Consider the following 19,274-nt stretch of genomic DNA (forward strand, 5'->3'; position numbering starts at 1 on the left):
ATACTCATATTTAATGTATATCTACATTCCTAATTATATATACCACAATTATTAACAGATGAGTATTAAGAAAAAAAAAACAAAACAAAATATAGTTTAGCTATATTAACAAATTTTAATTTAATCTATGTGAACATATAATTAAGCATATATATATATAGACACACACACACACACAGAGGACGTGAAAAATCAAATTAAGCCTATATATATACGTATATAGGCACGTGCGGGATGGAGAGAGTACCTCTTAAAGCAATTCACCTGCCTGTGCTATTACCAGTATATCCGTTGCCGACTGTATAATTATTAACGTCGACTTTTGGGTGAACGTTTACATCAAGGAACAACAGAATGTTAACTAGATGACAAATTCCTTCCATGAAAGGCAAAAATTATAGCAGCCAATGTTGTCGATGTGTTATCCAAGATAGTAGAATTGGCCAATGATAAAAGCCACTAAGGCATAAAAACATAGCCCATCTCCTTTTTTTTTTTTTCTCTTTTTTCATGACAGTCCGTAGTATGATTAGTATTATATAAATATATAAAAAAAATACAGGGACCTAAAAGAATAGTCTTTTAGACTGTAGATCTACCAGGTTTGCTTTCATGATGTGACTTTGAAACACTGTCTGAACAAATGCAAACAAATTTAATTCCTTGACAGACTGTAACATTTCTTCCAGGATTTCATGGAGAAACTCGTCCAGCTTCTTCGTCTCTCTTCTTTATGTAGCTAAATTCTTAGTATTTTTAATCATTGTATCCTATAATTCATCTTTGGAGGCTTGCTTTTTGGCTCTTAAATGTTTGTTGATGACTGCTGCTAAGTCCTTTGAGCTAGATTTTGTCGAAAGCTTGATCTACCAAAACAGGAAAAAAAAAAAAAAAAAAAAAAAAAAAAAAGATTTTCATTCGTCAGAATGCAAAAAACTATACCAAGTATGAGAAAAAGAAAAGGGAATGGGAATGGGTACGCATATCCTTATTTGATTACCGGATTTGCTTTATCACCCTCTGGGTAAAACAGAAGTGTTGGGTAGTCATCCACCTGCAAGAATCAAGAAATAACAAGGGTTAGCTTCTTAGCATCATCAATTTGCAAAATCAGTGATCTTATAGTTACAATGAAAAGATCCAAAGTTTTCTTGTTAATGGCATTCTAGCAACTCTTTAAGTTGCTGGAGAAAGAAAAGAACTCCTTGAATGTTGAAATTGCATGACAACCATAACTAATGATTCACAATATTCATCAGGTTGTAAGACACATTTCAAGCTAAGTGAAATCATGATGATAAATTTTTTCAGCAAATAAATGAAAGAAATCAATATGGTCATCTGGACCCAACATCAACTAGGAAACTTGTTTTAATAGTTAATGCTGTTGCCATGCGTGTGATGAAGGACTTAAAATGCTTATATGACATACCTGCAGTTTTGGATGTTCATTTGCAGAAGCATCTATCTTCCCAATCACTAAATTCTCCAAACCTTTGAAATGCTTTGCCAATTTCTCGACCTGCTTACTTGTAGTCTCACAATTGATGCACCATGGTGTATATACCTGTTCTTATAACATAAGGTATTTCATGAAGAAAGTTAATAGATTTCACTTGAAGCATTTAATTCTTAAGGCCAATGGCTGTGAAAAAGTTAGGGGCACAGATGATTATCGAATGATGCACCTAACTTCATATTTACTTAATATAATGCATTAAAAGGATTTCCTAATTGAAGCGGAATGATTTGTTGAGTGGTTTCTAGAATTTTGTTTCGTGGATATTTGTTAGCATACATGTCTTACTTTTTGGTAATAGGTGTATAAGATATCAAGGGATGCTGCCCAACAAAGCAAAATTTACCCAGCAGGGATGCTACTACTACACTTTCAGAAACCCTTTTCTGTATACACAAGGAAGCTTAATTGCAATACAAGCATGCATGCTGATAAAGAAGAAGAGATAGGAATAGGACTTTTTTTTTTTCCTACTTCAAGCCCCAAAAACTTAAACCGAGATACAAGAATAACTTAAAAAAGGAACAAAATTCAGGCATACCTCCAGAAGAACATTTTTGGGACTGCTTAACACCAAGTCATCAAAAGTCTTCCCTACAATGATCTGGACACCTGTCGCATTCTGCAATTTCCAAAATCCCAAGATGATAGGAAATCAAAATAATGTGAGTCAAACTTATATGAAAGTTCCAAGATTCATTAGACATTTGAACAAGAAAATAAATAAAAGTCTGGATTTCAGAAGATCAAACGAACAGATCGTGTTTTATACAAAATAAGATGAGCTCAGGTGCAAAGCGTGCAATCAGACAAATTGACATGATGATATCACTTTTTACTGAAACAAAGGTGAATTAAGTTGTTTACACTCACTGCTACATCACATAACCAATAGCTTTTTGGCTATGTCAAAATACCACCTTCTAATGAATTACAGAAGCAGCAATCAGACATCAAATATTTAAAGCAATCCATGGAAAGAGAAATATATCCTAAAATATTTTTAGCAAAGCAAATAAAAACATAGAATGTATCTTTCCCCAGCAAATTTTTAAACAAGTTTATATAGAAAGTAAATAAGCTGAAGGACAATCTTATTTCCTCCATAGGGGTAATTGTAATGTCTCCAGAATCTTATTGACTCGTACAAACCATCAAGTCTACAGCTACTCTTTTGGTAAAACATGCAACTATTACTCCCCAGTCTTTCTTAGACAAACAGAAAACCAAGAAGCATAAAAGTACCCTCCCATTCGCATTGCATTTAACACCTAGAATGATAGAGGAATGACTAAATAAGAAGGGAAAATAAGGGACTCACATTATCAGGTATTGGTTGTGATTTAAAGTAAGGTGACTGACTTCCATGGAGAAGCGCTGAGCAGAATTCCTACAAAACATAATTCATATTCTAATAAACCCGGATATCCTAAAAAGGATTTTAAAAAAAAAAAATGAAGCTGTGCATTACTTCTATGTTGCTTGGTGTTGGATCTGACTCTAACAAATACCTTGAGTTGATTCTGTTATCAAAAGCAGTCACCTGTATGACAAACAGAAATATCTCTCATCAAATTAAAGCCTGAGGGGAGAAAAATTGAACTACAGCTGCAACCATGAAAATTAAGCAAAGTCAGAGCTGAAATGTGAAAATAACAGTTAGTTGCGGACTGGGAACTAACCACAGTATTTTTCACATCTTCAAGCCCAAACAAGGTTAAGAAGGGCTTTGCCAGGTTTTCATCTGCAACATCTATATATATGAACATTATCTGCACGGAGTGGAAAGCTTTTAAAAAATATATGATTAATAGGCAACTGACTGCTCCAATAAAATAGTCAAAAAAGCACCTCTGATTTGAACTTCCTAGCAACCTCTTGGAGAGGTCCAATAAGATTTCTGAAATTATCAGCCTCTGCAAAGATCATAGCCTGGAAAAATGGAGAGCAAATCATCATACGATTCATCTCATAAGATTGTTTTCTAGAATAGCAATTGTTTTAGTTATGACTTTTGAAATACTAGACGAATAGCAATTGCTACAAGATTCTTATTTTTAAATGCTCATACTGCAATCAGGAAGACATGAAATGTCACTTTAAGGTTCCATAAGAAGTATTAGAAGGCCTGATTTGCATCCATTAGACATGTTTAATTTCAAGTGTTAGTTCTCTTAGTTTAAACCCAGATATAACGACACAGCTTCTGCATGGTAGGAGAAACGTTAGTGCAATACAAACTATATCTGTTCATTACACATCGTACAGAAATCTGACAACAATATATTTGTTTTTCCCTGCAATACCAGAAACAGTGAAACAAAACATAGGTAGGACCAACAAGTTGCTCCAAGAAATATCAATTATCTAATATAGGACTGCAAAACATCCAAGGATTAGTATTTATTTACCTAGCTGTCACATCAGTGCTAACCAAGAAGACATAACTTCAACAAAAATCATTAGCTCTTCGAAAAAATTGGGCTAAATTTATTTGTGGTACTTTATGAATGAATTAGAAACTAAACACAGTCAGGGCCTATAAAGTCGCCTTTTTGAAAGGAGGACTCTGAATCCAGTTGAGCCTTGAGCTTGATCTCACACTAGTATTAAACATGATAACTTTCTTGTATTCTAATAATAGCGAAAGCTAAATTGAGCACAAATGAACGTCTTATTGTGCAAATTGGTCTTATGAATTGATGTGAATTTGTAAGCATCCAATATATTCAACATAAAGTCAAGATGCAGATTTGTTAGTTAGTCAAGTTTGAATGTCAAACGAGCAGAGGCAAATCCTGAAAGAAAAGGATAATTGAAGACAGTGACGCAAACAACCACCACCATTAAAGTAGAATGTGTTGTCAGAAAATTTTTCTCGACTTTTACAAAATGGAGATGGAATGATAAAGATGCCCAACTCATAATTATAAGTCCTCTTTCGGTTCAACTCTTTTTCCTCATCTTAAGGTATTCTATCCTCCATGGATCATCAGGTCATTTTTCTGATAGTAACTTATTAGACAAAAGTGATCGCATAAACAACCATTATAAGCCTCTACGAGAAATTCAAAATAACTGTAATCCTTATGAAGGAAAATAAATTTCCATGCTTTCAACCATTAAACAGTAAGCTGGGGAAAATTTATATCTTGGTTGTGCTTGTTTTTCTTTGTTGAGCTATACACCAAAAATAGAACAGTTAAGTTAAAGGTAACAGCAACCTGAAGTTTGATAGGACTGGAATAAACTCTGACTGAATTTAGTTCAGTTAGCCTGGTAACCAATGGAAACTTGTTATGCTCCACAAACTGCAGCAATTTTTCCATCTCAAAGGTCCCTTCTGCATAGTAAACAAATTGAATTAAGTCAGTAGACCGATCAACTTCAGTTTCAGAAAACATGACAACAATCCAAGCATAGAACAGCTAGTATGCCAGATTGTTTCATAACAAATCCTAGAGCAGTACATATGCATCACTTACCAATCAAAGGCAAAATTTTCCATGAAAACAAAAATGAAATAGAATAATTGTGCTCTTCAGGAATAACCATATAATAATGCTGCAGCACCACTATGTTATAATCAAATTGCCAACTCACCATATGCTGTATACTTTTCAGGCTCGCTTTTAACAATTCCAAAGAAATTGCTAGATTTGATATCTGGAAAGAGAACTTTAGCAACCAGAGGATCACTCACTTCAACAAACTGGAGCTCATTGTCAATGGTTGCTGCTTTTACAAATTCTTCATAATCATGTCCCTGAGGAAAACCTCATATTTTTGGAAATAAACTCTTGAAACTTTAAGTCCTCTGTTATTTCTAGAAATCTTCAATTACTAATTATAAGGTAGTTGAAATACCACTTACCTCAAATTTCTCCAAAAGACAAAGAACAAACGTATGGTACTTCTTAAGAAACCCTTCTGCCTCAGTAACCGAGCTTATTCTCATAATAGGAACTCCAGTCTTTTTCCTAGTCCATATCACTAAATCCTCTCTGAAGACAAATTAATCCCATATAAACAAATCAACGAAGATTCAAGCAACATTAACATAAGATACTTAAAAACTCAAATGACAAAAAGTATTTTGCAGAACCAGATAAGTTAGTCAATTATGATTCAGTAAAAAATAAATAAAAATAAGAAGTGGGGGACTTACGCAGAAAATCCACCAGTGTAGGCCTGAGAGCTTCCATTGACAAAAAGAAGCAGAGTAGGGAACCCTTTAATACCAAGCATTGAAGCAGCTTTAGGGTACCTTTCAGCATCAAGTTTAGACATCAATAGAGTACTTCCTAACTCCTTAAGCTTATTAGCAGCCTCAGCAAATTGAGGCATAAGCTCAGCACTCCTTGGACACCAAGGTGCATACCCAAGAATCATAACAAACTCATTATCATTTATAACCATTTTTGCGTTATCACTGTTTAACTCAACAACTATTCGCTGTGCCTTTGACAATACCTCAGCCTCCTTTTGCTGTACCTGTTGTTGTTGTTGATCTTCTTCTTCTCCTTGCTCATCTATTGCTATTAATTCTTTCAATTCATCATCATTTTCAGTGTCAATTTCTGATTCGTCAGAGGCAGAGACAGAGATTTTGGATGTGAGTAAGAGGAGGACAGTGAGAGATAAAAAAATGAACTTTGAAGTTGGATTTCTTGAAAACATGGTGATTTTGATCGGCTTTTTTCTGGGTTTTCGAGAAAATGTTTGTGGGATCGAGTGAGAAATGCTTTGGAGATTAATGGGCATTGAGGGTTTTATTCTGGAGTCTGAATCTGGAGATCTTTCCTTAATTAGTGGAGAATTGAGAGTGAAATGAGAATAGAAAAATCGACGTGCAGAGAACTGAGAGATTTTATTTCAGTCAAAAAGAACAAACATTGATTTGGACAGCCCTTCATGAGCCCTATTATAAATTGTGGATTATGTTCTCGTTAATAATTTTTTATATAAATATTTAACATTTATAGACCATTTAAGGTTTTTTACATTAAGATTAGGGGAAAGTACAATTAGATCCACAAATTAGTAAATTATATCTTAATTAACATATTCATTCCTTTATTCATAATGATAATTATATCCTAATTAACATATTCATTCATGAGAAATTATTATAATGTTTCTAATTTTCGCTTTAAATTAACCTCAAGCTTTTATGTTCAAAATATTATCTATTCATTGTTAGTTATACTATATTTTATACGAAATATGTGAGCATTTTCGACCTTTTAGGTGGAAAAGAGATTTGATATTGATTTTACAGTAAAGGTTAGAAATATCATAATAATTTTTTCAAAGTACGAGGGATGAAATTATTAATTAAGATATAATTTAAGAATATAAATATATGTTATCCTTTAGATTGTAATTTAAATATTGTAATTATTTTTTTAATGATAAAATAAAAATAGAGGGAAAGATTAATTAACTAGTGAAAGAAAATATATTAGATTAAATTACAAAAAGCCCCTTATATTTAGCAATTTTTACATGCCAACCCTATGTACTTTGGGTTCTGAAAGAATGCGAATTGGCCCATTTTAGGCAGACTTATATTGTGTCCTCAATCCTCAAACACAAACACAGGCAGCATTGTTTAAACAGCGATTGCTTATCCTGAATACAAACAAACAGTATTATTCTTACAAAAATATACATATTTAAGTTTCCCACTTGTCCTACACGAGCAGAACACCAAAATGAAAAGAGAGAAATGGAAAATTCACTTGTATTTCTCCAAGTGGTAGTGATTTCTATTTTGAAGCTCAGCAACTCAAAACGATAGCTAGTTTTTGGTACACCGCATCGATACAAATCATATGTTTAACTCTTCAAAATGAGATCAATCATATGTACATATACCCTTTTTGAACTTGATTGGTTTGGTGCTAGTGGAATCAATTACCACAGGGCAAGAAATTTGCGTTTTATGCCTGGTCCTCACCAGCTTCCCAACTACATTGCCTCGAGACCGGATTTCGAATTTCAGTGTTAATGGAATTACAATACCAGTTTGTGAAACTGTTAAACTTGATCCTGCTCCATATAGAGGAACCTTATCTCCTTCCACAATCACTGATACAGTTCGTCGACTCTTTCTAGGCTGATAGTGTTTCTTCAACTGCAGTATCAGTCATTAGATAAGAATTTGCACTTTCCACTATGTCTAAAGTAATCAGCAGAGAAAATTATAGCTCAAAAGTGCATAAGATAAGATTTCTGGAATTCGCCTCTTTGCTTTTGGAGGGTCTAATCAGAATCCATCGTCCAATACTAAATCAAATAAGAAGATATGACTAGGCTATGGAAAGAATTGTTACCTGACCAGTTGCAACTGGGATTTCCGAGTATATGAGATTGATCGGTGTGGAGCTAACATGAATGCCAAATATTGTAGCAGGGTTGTTTATGCTAATCCTCAATGAGCCATTCACCGTTAGCATCTTTGTCGGAACACCAGAAAAGTCTGAACCTTCCCCAGCATAAACATTACTTACTGACAAGCTCTGCAATATTCGAATTTCCCATTAGAAATGAATTTTAGCACTGATTATAATTAGCTTAGGAATGATTAGTTTGTAATTAACATATATCTAACTGGTACTTGTTAACTGTTTGAGCCAATTGAAGGTTTGTAACAACATTATTAGGGGGCTTAATGTGCAGTGACTCCCTTTCATTAAATGAATGTTAACCATACCAATTTCAGAATCCTTAAACAAAAACTGCCTCAAAATATTCTCAAAACACCAAGACATTGAACGTATAAATGGGTAAATACTATAATAAGCAAGCCTATAATCCATATTTCATTATCGATTATCTTCAACAAAATATATAATCTAATGAACACATTAAAGAAATATAATACAAAAATAAAATGAAAAAACTTGGCATACCTTGACAGTAATCTCTGCTTTATAAGGTCGGCTAGCCCCCCATATAATCAAGCAAAACACTGTAAATAAGATTATAAAACTACACAAAGCAATCAAAGCCTGAAACCGCCTAGTAAATGCTTTATCTTCATCATAGTCCCCTTCTTCCATGATTACATTACATTCAGGCCATCCTTTCTCATTCCACCCTTTCTCATTTCTTTTCCTGCTGCCTTTCCTTCCTGAAGAGGACCTAAATATACCCGAAAACCTACTAGCAGACGAATTTCTTGAATGGCGTCCAAAAGAGGGGTGTGAAGGTGACTCCATTGGACTTGGTTGCATTGAAGAGGACTTGTCCCCATCATGTGAATCCCTTGAAGGGCTTTGCACATAATATACAGGGCGCTTTGGAGACCTTGAAGGTGATGATGGGGCTAAACTTGTAATATCAGATTCAGATTTTGTGGAAAGCATTGTAAAGAATTGCTATTAATTCCCAAAAAATAAAGGTAAAAACTTTAGCCCTTAAGCTTCCACTCTGTTATGCAAGAACACAAACATTTGCTAATCAGAATTAACAACTAACTGATACCCAGAAACCTTTTTAGATGCAAATGACTATTTTTGCTCAAACCCAATAAAATTCAATACCAGAAACACAAGAATTGACTTTAGAGTGATAGAAACAGGGAAAAAAAGTTTATTTTATGCTAAACTGAAATTCTATTCAAAGAAAGAAGACACAGAATTCTCACCTGAAGAGTCCAACCAGAAAAGAAAATAACAGTACAAGAAAGCAAACTATGAAAAACCAAAGGAAGAAATTCAAGAACCACCCAAAACCAAGAATTACCATATACTCTGAACTCAACAGAAAATCCAAAAAGAGTTCTTGAAACGAAGTTACTCGTTGCACTGACACCTAGCACGATAACTGTCCCATATATTCAGAAGACAGTACCAAAAGCCACAAATTCAGTTCTGTCTTTGTTTCTGAACCAAGCCAGCGCTACTGAGACTGGTTTACCTTTCCATATCAACAAACCAAGAACCAGTAAGATAGCTATGCATGTAACTTTTTGTAGAAAAAAGGGACTATAACATAGTTATAGGCTAGGATAAGGAGCTTAAGACCAAACCTCAGGTATGGGAATGTGTCGGCAGGGTCCAATAATGATAATATCGTGCAAATTTTAGTGGCTCTAAATCGATGTATTCTTTTGGCGACTCTCTTGACTCTCTACCTAATATTGATTTGTTATTAATATCTGTTTTCTTGAAGAAACTCAAAATCTTGGTGGGTTTTGCAAGAAATGACAAACATTATATAGATATTTAATTTATGTTGGGTGCAAATTGCAATTGTGCAATTAAAGAATATATTCATTTCGTTTTTATTCCTTTTCATTTGGTTTGATGCCTTGGGAAAACTTTACATAAAATTTTTAATATATACAGAAACTACAAGAGTGCTAGTGTCGCTTTACTGTCTGTGGTTTTATGGTTCGACTTAATGATTTTTATAACAGGAAGCAAGAAAACAGCATTCAATTGTATTACACCAAATGGGTATTTATTTATTTTTTATATTATATAGTTTTGATGATAGTAGGATTGACCAATTTTTCTTGCCATATTAACAATAAATCAATCAACATGGTTGGCCTTGGCTAGTCTGGTTGGGTTAAGACAAGCCCTCAAGCAGTTCCAATCATTGATGATAGATAATAACAAGACAAGGTTGACACTAGTGGACCATTTTGTAAGTTGTGACATTGAGCACTATGCCTCTCCAAAATGACCAAATATATTGCAAATTTTAATAAAAGAGGGTATAATGAATAGAAGAAGAAGAAGATACTAATTTGTTGGGCCAGATTTGGGCTATTAGAGCCATCGTTTAGGTCTTGTGGGACATTATCTTTTGTCCTCAGTTTCATGAGTGGGTCATTCCAAGCCCAAACCAGCTGGGAAGTTGAAACGATGGTCTTTCATAACAGCATGAATGAAACGACAGAACCAATCATGTCAAATATGGCGGGGTTTCCCTCTTGAGACAACCACCCAAAGTACGACAGAATCAACGCCACGTATTTAATTCTTTAACATTTTCTCAAACAAAGTGACATGTCGTTCACTCTCAACGCAATTACCCATGCTTTCCCTCTCAAAAGCCTTGAAGTAGCTGTTTCTCTGTAAGAAATTGAGCTACCTACAATGGCCTCCTTGGACGAAGAAACGGCCAACAAAATCCTCAATCAGGTTTAAAGTTGCACCACAACACAAATACGTCCAAAATCATTTACGACCAATAAAAGCTGATACTATTTTCCGTTATTTTTTTTCCAGGTGGAATTTTACTTCAGCGACAGTAATTTACCCCGCGATGATTTCCTTGCGAAAAAGGTTTCTCAAAGCAAAGATGGCAGTATCCTTCATTTCAATCAGTACGTACTTGCTGTGTGGATATTGGTATGTGTATCTATGTGTGGGTATCGATTGTGTCTATTATCTTTGTTTTTCTTAACTTTGAAAATTAGTGGTTAGCTTGGCTCTTATATGCTCGTTCTCCAGAATCAGAGCTTTACTGGGTTTGGGTAAAATAAGACAAGATGATATTACAAATGTCGTATTAGAATCAGTTGCTGAAATTCTGCGCAAATCGAATTCTCTCAAAGTTTCTGGCGATGGTAGGATATCTAATCATGCAGGAACTTATCTTCCTTGTTGTTTTTGGTCAATTATTTGCCTATTGATAGAAGTTAATGTTTTTTTTTTTTTTTTTCAAGGGCAAAAGGTGGGCAGGATTAAGAAGCTCTCGAAGACAGAAAAAGTTATACAGCAAGTGGATTTAAGAACAATTGCAGCATCGCCTTTCCCGTATGATGTTACATTGGAAGATGTGGCATCTTTCTTTTCTCAGTTTGGCAAGGTATAGCTTTGCTAAGCTCTGAAGCAACTTGTTCTTTGGCTTATTATTATCTATGCGATCATAAGCATGTCATTTTTGTCCTTAGTGGTTAAGTCATTTTGAGATTTGAAGTGGCACTATGGAATTGTCATCTTGCACAGTTAGTGTGCTTGAAATTGATGACAAATTAAACAATTGCTAAGGAATTTTTCTTTCATTACTGTTATTAAGTTGACTATCAATAGAATATGCAACAAATTTTAGTGTCTGTTTCTGGAGCCTTTTCTTTTAAAAGAAATGTGAGAGGGGAGGAGTTGTTCTATTGATAGAGTCTGAGCAGCGTATGGTTTTGATATCAGCACATTATTTATTTGTTATTTCTTTTGTTTTTGCCTTCTTTAAATTCTTTTTTTGGTCTTATAGGTTAATAGTGTGAGGCTACCCCGTCATGTGGCAGACAAAAGGGTTTTTTGTGGCACTGCTTTGATTGAGTTCTCTACAGATGGAGATGCTTTAGATATCTTGAAGCAAAATTTAGTTTATGCTGGTGCCAGTTTAGAATTGAAACCAAAGTGAGTAACGACTGTTAGTTTTAATCATGATGAGCATTCGTGTGGTTTTCATTAGCACGTATTGATCTGAATGTTTTAGTTCAGAGTTAGACTGCATTGGTTTGTCTTCGCTGCTGCCTGTATGTTATCTAAAATTCCTCTATTGAATAAATAAAAAAAACATAACCTCTTCCACTTGCTAGGAATTGAGGCTAACTGTCTATTTCCAGTCATGCGACATTTGGAGACAAGAAAAAGGAATTGCAAGGACTGTTAGTTAAAGAATACTATAATTTATCGATCCAAATAGGAGATGTTATGTCCCTTTATTTATTTATTTCTTTTTTTTTTTTTTTTTTTGACAGAAACAGAAGTTATTCTGTATAACCATTTTTCCAATTTTCTCTATGGGTGGAACGTTGGCTTTAACATGAAAGAAACCCATTATATTGGGACTGAACTATATGGAGAAGCTACTGTTTATGGTTCATCTTCAGTATTTCAAGTTTAGAGTACATTATCCTTTTGTTACTGAAATATATGTCTACTTTCTATATTTGGCTGGGAATACTCTAATAGAGAATATGAATCACTGCTGAAGTTTCAGCATGATCCAAGTTTTCATGGGCAATGTTATGAGTCCTGCTTGTCAAATTTTTTGATAAAGTTATCATGAGATGGTTCATTTGCAAATTAGTGTGTCAGAGTTACAGGGTAAGATTTTGAAATATTGTGCTTGGCATGTATAAACAATAAGACCAGGGTTCTTTCAATAAAGTATCTTGCCACTGTCAAAACACCTGTTATTATTTTCTCTAGTCATTCTATCTTTCAACTTTTATGATAAAAACTGCCTTATCCTTTGTGTTCTTCTTTTGGTTGTTTAGAAAGGAATTCGATTCTGAGAGAGCAATTATGACAGAGAAAATTGGAACAGACGGCTCCTTTATGGACTCAAATTATAAGAATGATGCCAGCACAACATCCATGTTAGTTGCTCAATTATTATTTTTTATTTTTTTATTTTTGCTGTCTATCTTCCGGTTTGTCAATTTCTTTACTTGATGCAATCAATTATCCTGATGACAGCTGCCCAAAAAGTTCAATAGTTACATTTTCATTAAAGAGAAGATCAATTGGAAAACCTGTTAAAAATGGAGGCACTGCTCCGTTGATTATTAACAGTGGAGCAGTTTGTAAAAGAGATAAGAATTTGGATTCCAATGGATTTGTTGAAGAGATAAAAAGTGCCTCAGAAGATATTGTAGTAGCACCTTCCAGGAATCCTGAAAAAGAAAAATGCAAAAAAGATAACAAAGAGATCATTTCTGAAGACAACAAGAAGAAGGATCTGCAAGATGCCATTTGCCATGATAAAGATCTATCTCCTGAAATTGTTTGTCAACATAGTAAAGAGAAGATAACTGGTGGAGAAAGGTGCGCTAGTTTAGTTCTTGAAGAGAAGGATGTTCTCTCATCTAAGGACCTAAAAGATGTCTTTCAAAGATTTGGTGCTATTAAGGTACCATGGTGATCATTTTTCTCTTCATCTCGTTTGCCTTTTGATTCAATTAGATTATGTTTCCTTGCATTCCTAAATTTTATTGAAAATGTGTTCTGCAATTTCGGTGATTTGTATCTTCTGAGAACTATCCCTCAAAAGTTCAAAATTTGGCTTCCAATTTTTTTTTTATTATTATTTTTTTGCAACGCCGGACCTATTTGACGTCCAAGGTAGAAATGATATTACATGGAAATTTGGGACGTATTGCTCATATGGATTATTAAATCTACATTGCAACACTTGCACACAGGTTCAGCAATGGAAAAAACATTGAGAAAAACTCAAAACTAAAATTTGTACTTGGTTCAGCAAATGGCCAACATACACACAGCTACCTGAAATTTTTCAATATGGATCTGATACAATCACTATGCATCATTTCTTTGTTCTTTAATTATATGTGTTCTCTTGTGCAGCATGTCCATTATCATGATGGAGCAGTTTCAGGTTATATTTGTTTTGAAGCAACAGAAGGAGTTATAAAAGCTTGTGCTGCTGCAGAATTCATTGAAGAGGGTCTCATTGTGAAGAATTTCATTGTTTCATTCGAAGCAGTTTCTGGTAAGCAGCAACGCCAGAACTTTTTACTTGATACTTTAGTGTTGGTTAAGTGGTAGTAAAATTTAGGCAGAGGCATCTATGTATCGATGTGATTCTGGGGGCTTGAATTTAATATACGTTACTTTGTGCTTGACTTTGGTGCAATTTCTCCAACACTTGAGGAGCTTCAAATCCTTCAATATAAAATAATAAATCACCTTAGCTTATGGAGATCTTTATCAAGGTTTAAGATGGAACGTCAGTACCAAGGTTTCTTTTTTTTTTTGGCGGGGGGCGGGGGTCACTGTGGGGTAATATAGCAAGAAGTAGTCAAATCGAATGAGTAGTTCAAATTAATCATATCTTAAATTTGCGAAGTCATCCCACTAGTGCACCCATCTCAGCAATCATTTGGTTGGAGCTTCAGTTGAAGTCATTCACTTGGAGACAGCTAGCTTAAAAGTTCTTATTTCATTATTACTTTTGTCTTTTCAGGTAAAACTGATGAACGATATTCAAATATGCATTGTGATGATAACAAGGAAGGTTGTCACATAAGGAGGGATGACAGAAAACGGTATGCCTGTGAATGCTTCTTGGTGCAATATGTTATAATTTGAGTGCTCTGTGGAAAGGCATTTGCATGCATGGAAGGGCTGCTTGCACATATGGGGTTCATATTCTCCATTCATATCAATATATCCCTTCCATGAATCATTTGCAATTTATCAGCTCAGAGAATTTTCTGCAATTTTTTGGTCTAGCTATCATTGACTTCTAAATTGCATATGTTTTGCTTTTGCCTTGCAGGAAACACAGATCCAATCAAGGTGAAAGACAGTTTGTAGGCAGAAGTTCCCACTCCAACGAAAGCGATTCTTGAACCCAGAAACCCAAAAAAGGTCAACAGGTCAAAACTTTTTAAGATTTTGCACAAATTTCTGTTATTTAATCCAGAATCATTTCAATAGTTGGATCATCAATTGTGGAACGACATGCCCATTCCTTTGGCTACTAAAGAAGCTAACGCTCATCTTTCCTTGCAGGTGAGTGGTGACTCATAAGCAATTATTGGTCCATTTAGCATAATTTTTGGTCTAAAAAAGAGGACAAGTGAGCATGAGAATAGATTCAAAGGAAAAAAGAAGCTACTAGTAATAGATGTAATTTAGCAGGTGCATGAGCCAAAATAGATTTTATGTTTTGCAGTTTTTGGAATTTAACTGCAATATGGGTAGTTATGTTAGAAATTTAGCAGGTGCATGAGCCAAAATAGATTTTATGTTTTGTAGTTTTTGGAATTTAACTGCAATATGGGTAGTTATGTTAGAATTTATCTCGTCTTCAGCATTCTAGATAGATAATACGGATCATAGAAATTGGTATTTGTTATCTTTTCTTTGTTTGATATTTCGGCCACCGCAAAATATCTCTGATATTTCATTGGGGATCAGGTTACCTCTGACCATGCACTTAACTTTTAAGTAAGCAAACACTCTTCTTTTTGTTTTTTATTGTTATATTTTTCCTGGTTAATAGGTAACGAGAATTGGAAATGAGAACACAACGACCACTTAATGGTCAACATGATCAAATAATTAGTAAAATTACAGTATGATCCCTGGGGTTTGTAAAATACAACAAGCTCATTTCTGTCTTTTTTAAAATAGATTAAAACATTTTTGTATTTTTTTATTAGATTATAAAGGGATTTCTGTCCAATTTTTGCATTTTTTCCATCAATACTTTATGAAATGATGAAAATATCCTTTTTATTTTTAAAATATAGAGACGAATTAGTTATATTTTTTAAACTATAGAGACCGTATTGTAATTTTTTTTAATAATATTTTAGTATCTCTCATTTGACCTTAGTGTTTTTTTATTGATTTAACTGAAAAGATGCAAAAAATAGATCTAACAATTTAATAGTATAACGAAAGCAAAACATAGAAATAAATTGGTATATTTTAAAAAAGGCAGAGACGCACTAATTATATTTCGCAAACTATTGAGATGTACTGTAATTTTTTTTAAAAATAATTTTATTAGCCAAAACAAAACCCACTTTTGTTTTCTTAAACACCATGATCCCATAAGGTTGTGCACAAACAATAGAAGACAAAAAAAGAAAAAGAGAGTTAAGTTTTAAACCCCTTTTTTATCTAATATTATTAGAAGATTAACAAAAACGTAATAAACATAAATCCTACTATTTTAAACGAAAATGCAATAGAGAGAATTCCTAATGATGTATTAAAAAATGGAATGTTTTACCAATTTACTTTTATCCTTTGTTTTTTTCTCTTCAGCGCAAATGTTATCGTAATGCATTTTATAGCTCTTGAATTTATTGAATTTGCTTATTTCTTGAATTTTTATTTATCAACATTGAACCTTTTTTTTTATTTTTATTAAAATTAAATATTTTTAATTGAGATTATGAAATATGTCTATTGCTCAATGAAATCACGTCATTTTCAATTGGAAGAAGGAAGACAAAAGTAATGGAAATGGCTTCTTTTTTCTTTTTTTTTTTTTTTTTTTTTTTGAGAATGAACAATCCTTTGATGTTTCTTATACTTTGATTTCATTTACCTTTATTTTAATCTCAAATGGAATTCGAATTTTCTTGTGCCATATTATTTTTCAATCTATTTTTTAATATTAATAATCTTGATTTATATTTGCTCTTAACTAAATTATAATTTTAATAAAAATATAAAAGTTGAAAGGGTTTAATATTGATAAATAAAAGTTTAGAGTTTTATTGAGCAAAACTTGATAAATTCGGGGATTTAAACCAGTAGTTTGCCAACATCATTAAAAAATGTCTAGCCTCGTAAATATAATTTATTGCATCCACCGAACATGTTGATGTCACCATAACAGGAAGAATTTGGTAGTGATAACAATTCTTTTTTTTTTTTTTTTTTTTTTTGATCCACAAAAAAGATACACTACTAAGAGTGTTAGTATTGCCTCTGTCGGCTCAGGCACTGGTCAAGTTTTGAAGCCCCGACTTAGACATTCTTATAGGCGCACTGATGGGGAGAATCCCGCCCCTCGAGGAAAAATCTATGCTCTAATAGGAGAAGACGTCTCTTTTCTACAGGTTTGTAGTGTTGTAGTCCTCGGTAACGACAGTAGAGTCCAGTTTAAGATAACTCACACGTCGTGACTCCTATACAACAGAGTCAATATTTAGACATCATGCTTAACGAAATGCTATCGTGGATGATTAACATAAATCAATAGGAGACGCTGTCTCTTTTCTGTAGGTTTGTAGTGTTGCGGTTCTCAGTAACGACAGTAGAGTCTAGTTTAAGATAGCTCACACGTCGTGACTCCTATACAACAGAGTCAATATTTAGACATCATGTTTAACGAAATGTTATCGTGAATGATTAATATAAATCAAGCAGACGGATGATCAATGTCTTTAAGAATAAACAATGCAACTCTTTTATGGATAGGTTTAATTTATAATTTCAATAAACCAGTTAAGTTTACTATAAGTTCAATATTATTAGAGTTAGATCTTTTTGGTGGAAGAGAATCTGAGTGTTTTTTTAAAAAAAAAAATTAATGCGATTTAAATAGGATTAAATTTATTTGAATGGATTCGAGACATATGTGATTTAGTAAAAAAAATCAGACATTGAACACAAGATATATGAAATTAGGATTAAGCAAACGGCCGATTCAGTTCAAATCGAACCAAATCAAAGCCATAAATACAAATTAAAATTTCTTTACAACAAATCAAACCAGATCGAAGTTTGTATGTGAATCAAATCAATCGAACCAAATCTGTCAATTCGGTCTATTTTTGTGAATTTATATAATTTCGGTTCGGTTCTAAATCTAACTGCTTAATTTTTATGTAATTGAATTGAACCAAATAATAAATTTGATTCAAACCAAACGAACCGACTAATTGAATCTCTCTTAGACATCTGACCGAACCAAATCGATATGAGTCGATTCGATTCTATCAGTAATTTTGCTTACCCCTATATGAATCCATACAAATACAGTTATGATAATATTTAAAAGCAGGATAAAGACACAATATTATATATTAATACTTTAATTATTAATTTAAATAAAAATAATTAAAATTGTTTATGAAACGAAAAAGAAGAAATTGTTCAAACCATTATTCAATTTCTTGAATAACGAAACTGCAAAATACATTGTATTGCAGCGCATCATAATTGAAAAACCTTTTGGCTCTTTGTTCAATTATTGCTTGTCAAGAAACATATTCTTCAATATCAAACAATAATATTTACGTAACAAAAGATGGTTTTCTCATCACATTTCTTTCATTTTAATAGATAAAATTTAGTAATATTACCCCAAATTAGGGTAAATTTATCAATATTGACTATATAATTGGCGACAGTAAATTTTTTTCCCATTTTTGATCTCAATTTTTTTATGGATAATTGAATATAAAAATGGGAAATTATAATCTATTCAATTATCGAAGCAAAATTGACAACTAATACTCACGAAAAAACAAACAATCCTTGACTTCATTTTGAGCCTCACCAGCTTTATCCTTCCATCTCTATCCTCAATGACTTTGACACAAGTAAGAGAGAGATAAAGAAAGAAAGAGAGTTACTTTTTGGTAAGGTAAAACCAAAAAAGGTCCTCAATATGACGAAAGAAAATGACACAGAAAATTGGACTATGTGCCAACCCCAGTATTGTTCCTCCACTATTGGAAATGAGAGAGAGAGAAACACACATGGTTTGTTCCGTCGGAGTGCGTAGGTAATTTCGTATGGGATAAATATAATTAATTAAAAGGATATATAATATAAAGATTGAATCAATCAAAATGGTTTAAATTATTTTGTATTAAAGATAAGTCTAACTCATTATAAATTTAATATTAAATATATAATTGAATTTGATTTGATTAATTTGCTCTTAAGGCCCAGATTCTCAATATGATATCAGAGCCTGAGACCCAAACTTGCATGAAGGAAGTTTCCATATTGGGTCGTACTCTGATTGACCCATGTGTTGGGCCATCGTATACTTGTCAAGTGGGTAGTCTCACTTGAGAGGGGGAATGTTGGAGTATGTGGGTAATCTTATATTGGATAAATACAATTAACTAAAAGGGCATACAACGTGAAGGGTGAACCAACCAAAATAGGTTTGGTCATTTTACGTTAAATATAAATTCAACTCGTTATAAACACAATATTAAATATATAATTGAATTTGATTTGATTAATTTGGTGTTAGCCAAGATTCTCAACATCTT

General features: G+C 33.2%; 3 protein-coding genes across 5 annotated transcripts; 1 reads left to right on the forward strand and 2 right to left on the reverse strand.

Annotated features, from left to right (window-relative positions):
* Positions 1-357: 357 nt before the first annotated feature.
* Positions 358-6,440, reverse strand: LOC105634999 (protein disulfide isomerase-like 1-6). The gene is made up of 12 exons (XM_089725818.1): positions 5,688-6,440; positions 5,394-5,523; positions 5,123-5,285; positions 4,744-4,862; positions 3,371-3,451; positions 3,202-3,291; positions 2,991-3,062; positions 2,841-2,909; positions 2,061-2,141; positions 1,433-1,567; positions 1,001-1,054; positions 358-866 (listed from the first exon to the last, which is right to left on the reverse strand). Exons 1-12 carry the CDS (start codon positions 6,281-6,283, stop codon positions 771-773), a joined length of 1,686 nt encoding a protein of 561 aa, XP_089581944.1. The 5' UTR covers positions 6,284-6,440; the 3' UTR covers positions 358-770.
* A 689-nt stretch (positions 6,441-7,129) lies between these two features.
* Positions 7,130-9,516, reverse strand: LOC105635000 (uncharacterized). 2 transcript variants are annotated; one of them, XM_020679633.3, is made up of 4 exons: positions 9,272-9,516; positions 8,437-8,956; positions 7,858-8,043; positions 7,130-7,658 (listed from the first exon to the last, which is right to left on the reverse strand). In XM_020679633.3, exons 2-4 carry the CDS (start codon positions 8,890-8,892, stop codon positions 7,380-7,382), a joined length of 921 nt encoding a protein of 306 aa, XP_020535292.1. In that variant the 5' UTR covers positions 8,893-8,956; positions 9,272-9,516; the 3' UTR covers positions 7,130-7,379. The 2 variants fall into 2 exon arrangements, with proteins under 2 accessions (XP_020535292.1, XP_012073368.1); XM_012217978.4 differs by having other exon boundaries at positions 9,174-9,516.
* A 949-nt stretch (positions 9,517-10,465) lies between these two features.
* LA2 (RNA recognition motif (RRM)-containing protein) lies at positions 10,466-15,498 on the forward strand. 2 transcript variants are annotated; one of them, XM_012217979.4, is made up of 11 exons: positions 10,466-10,680; positions 10,768-10,846; positions 10,959-11,108; positions 11,208-11,350; positions 11,753-11,901; positions 12,768-12,869; positions 12,970-13,402; positions 13,861-14,005; positions 14,480-14,561; positions 14,795-14,894; positions 15,031-15,498. In XM_012217979.4, the coding sequence occupies exons 1-10, from the start codon at positions 10,636-10,638 to the stop codon at positions 14,865-14,867; spliced, it is 1,401 nt and encodes a 466-aa protein (XP_012073369.1). In that variant the 5' UTR covers positions 10,466-10,635; the 3' UTR covers positions 14,868-14,894; positions 15,031-15,498. The 2 variants fall into 2 exon arrangements, with proteins under 2 accessions (XP_012073369.1, XP_020535209.1); XM_020679550.3 differs by having other exon boundaries at positions 10,467-10,680; positions 14,795-14,886.
* The last annotated feature ends 3,776 nt before the right edge of the window (positions 15,499-19,274 follow it).

The sequence above is a fragment of the Jatropha curcas genome, chromosome 1 (genome assembly GCF_041381405.1).
Source record: "Jatropha curcas cultivar XTBG-Jc1 chromosome 1, XTBG_Jcur_1.0, whole genome shotgun sequence".
NCBI lineage: Eukaryota > Viridiplantae > Streptophyta > Magnoliopsida > Malpighiales > Euphorbiaceae > Jatropha > Jatropha curcas.

What these genes read in the sequence shown, in the direction of transcription:
- LOC105634999 (XM_089725818.1), bottom strand. Translation starts at nt 6,283, where the DNA reads ATGCCCATTAATCTCCAAAGCATTTCTCACTCGATCCCACAAACATTT. An exon ending in CTAGGAAGTTCAAATCAGAG is followed by an intron (nt 3,292 to 3,370) that starts GTGCTTTTTTGA and finishes CACTCCGTGCAG; the next exon opens with ATAATGTTCATATATATAGA. An exon ending in CCAAAAATGTTCTTCTGGAG is followed by an intron (nt 1,568 to 2,060) that starts GTATGCCTGAAT and finishes TTATAAGAACAG; the next exon opens with GTATATACACCATGGTGCAT.
- LOC105635000 (XM_020679633.3), bottom strand. Translation starts at nt 8,892, where the DNA reads ATGCTTTCCACAAAATCTGAATCTGATATTACAAGTTTAGCCCCATCA. An exon ending in AAGCAGAGATTACTGTCAAG is followed by an intron (nt 8,044 to 8,436) that starts GTATGCCAAGTT and finishes CGAATATTGCAG; the next exon opens with AGCTTGTCAGTAAGTAATGT. An exon ending in TCCCAGTTGCAACTGGTCAG is followed by an intron (nt 7,659 to 7,857) that starts GTAACAATTCTT and finishes CTGATACTGCAG; the next exon opens with TTGAAGAAACACTATCAGCC.
- LA2 (XM_012217979.4), top strand. Translation starts at nt 10,636, where the DNA reads ATGGCCTCCTTGGACGAAGAAACGGCCAACAAAATCCTCAATCAG. An exon ending in GATGCCAGCACAACATCCAT is followed by an intron (nt 12,870 to 12,969) that starts GTTAGTTGCTCA and finishes TCCTGATGACAG; the next exon opens with CTGCCCAAAAAGTTCAATAG. An exon ending in AAAGATTTGGTGCTATTAAG is followed by an intron (nt 13,403 to 13,860) that starts GTACCATGGTGA and finishes TCTCTTGTGCAG; the next exon opens with CATGTCCATTATCATGATGG.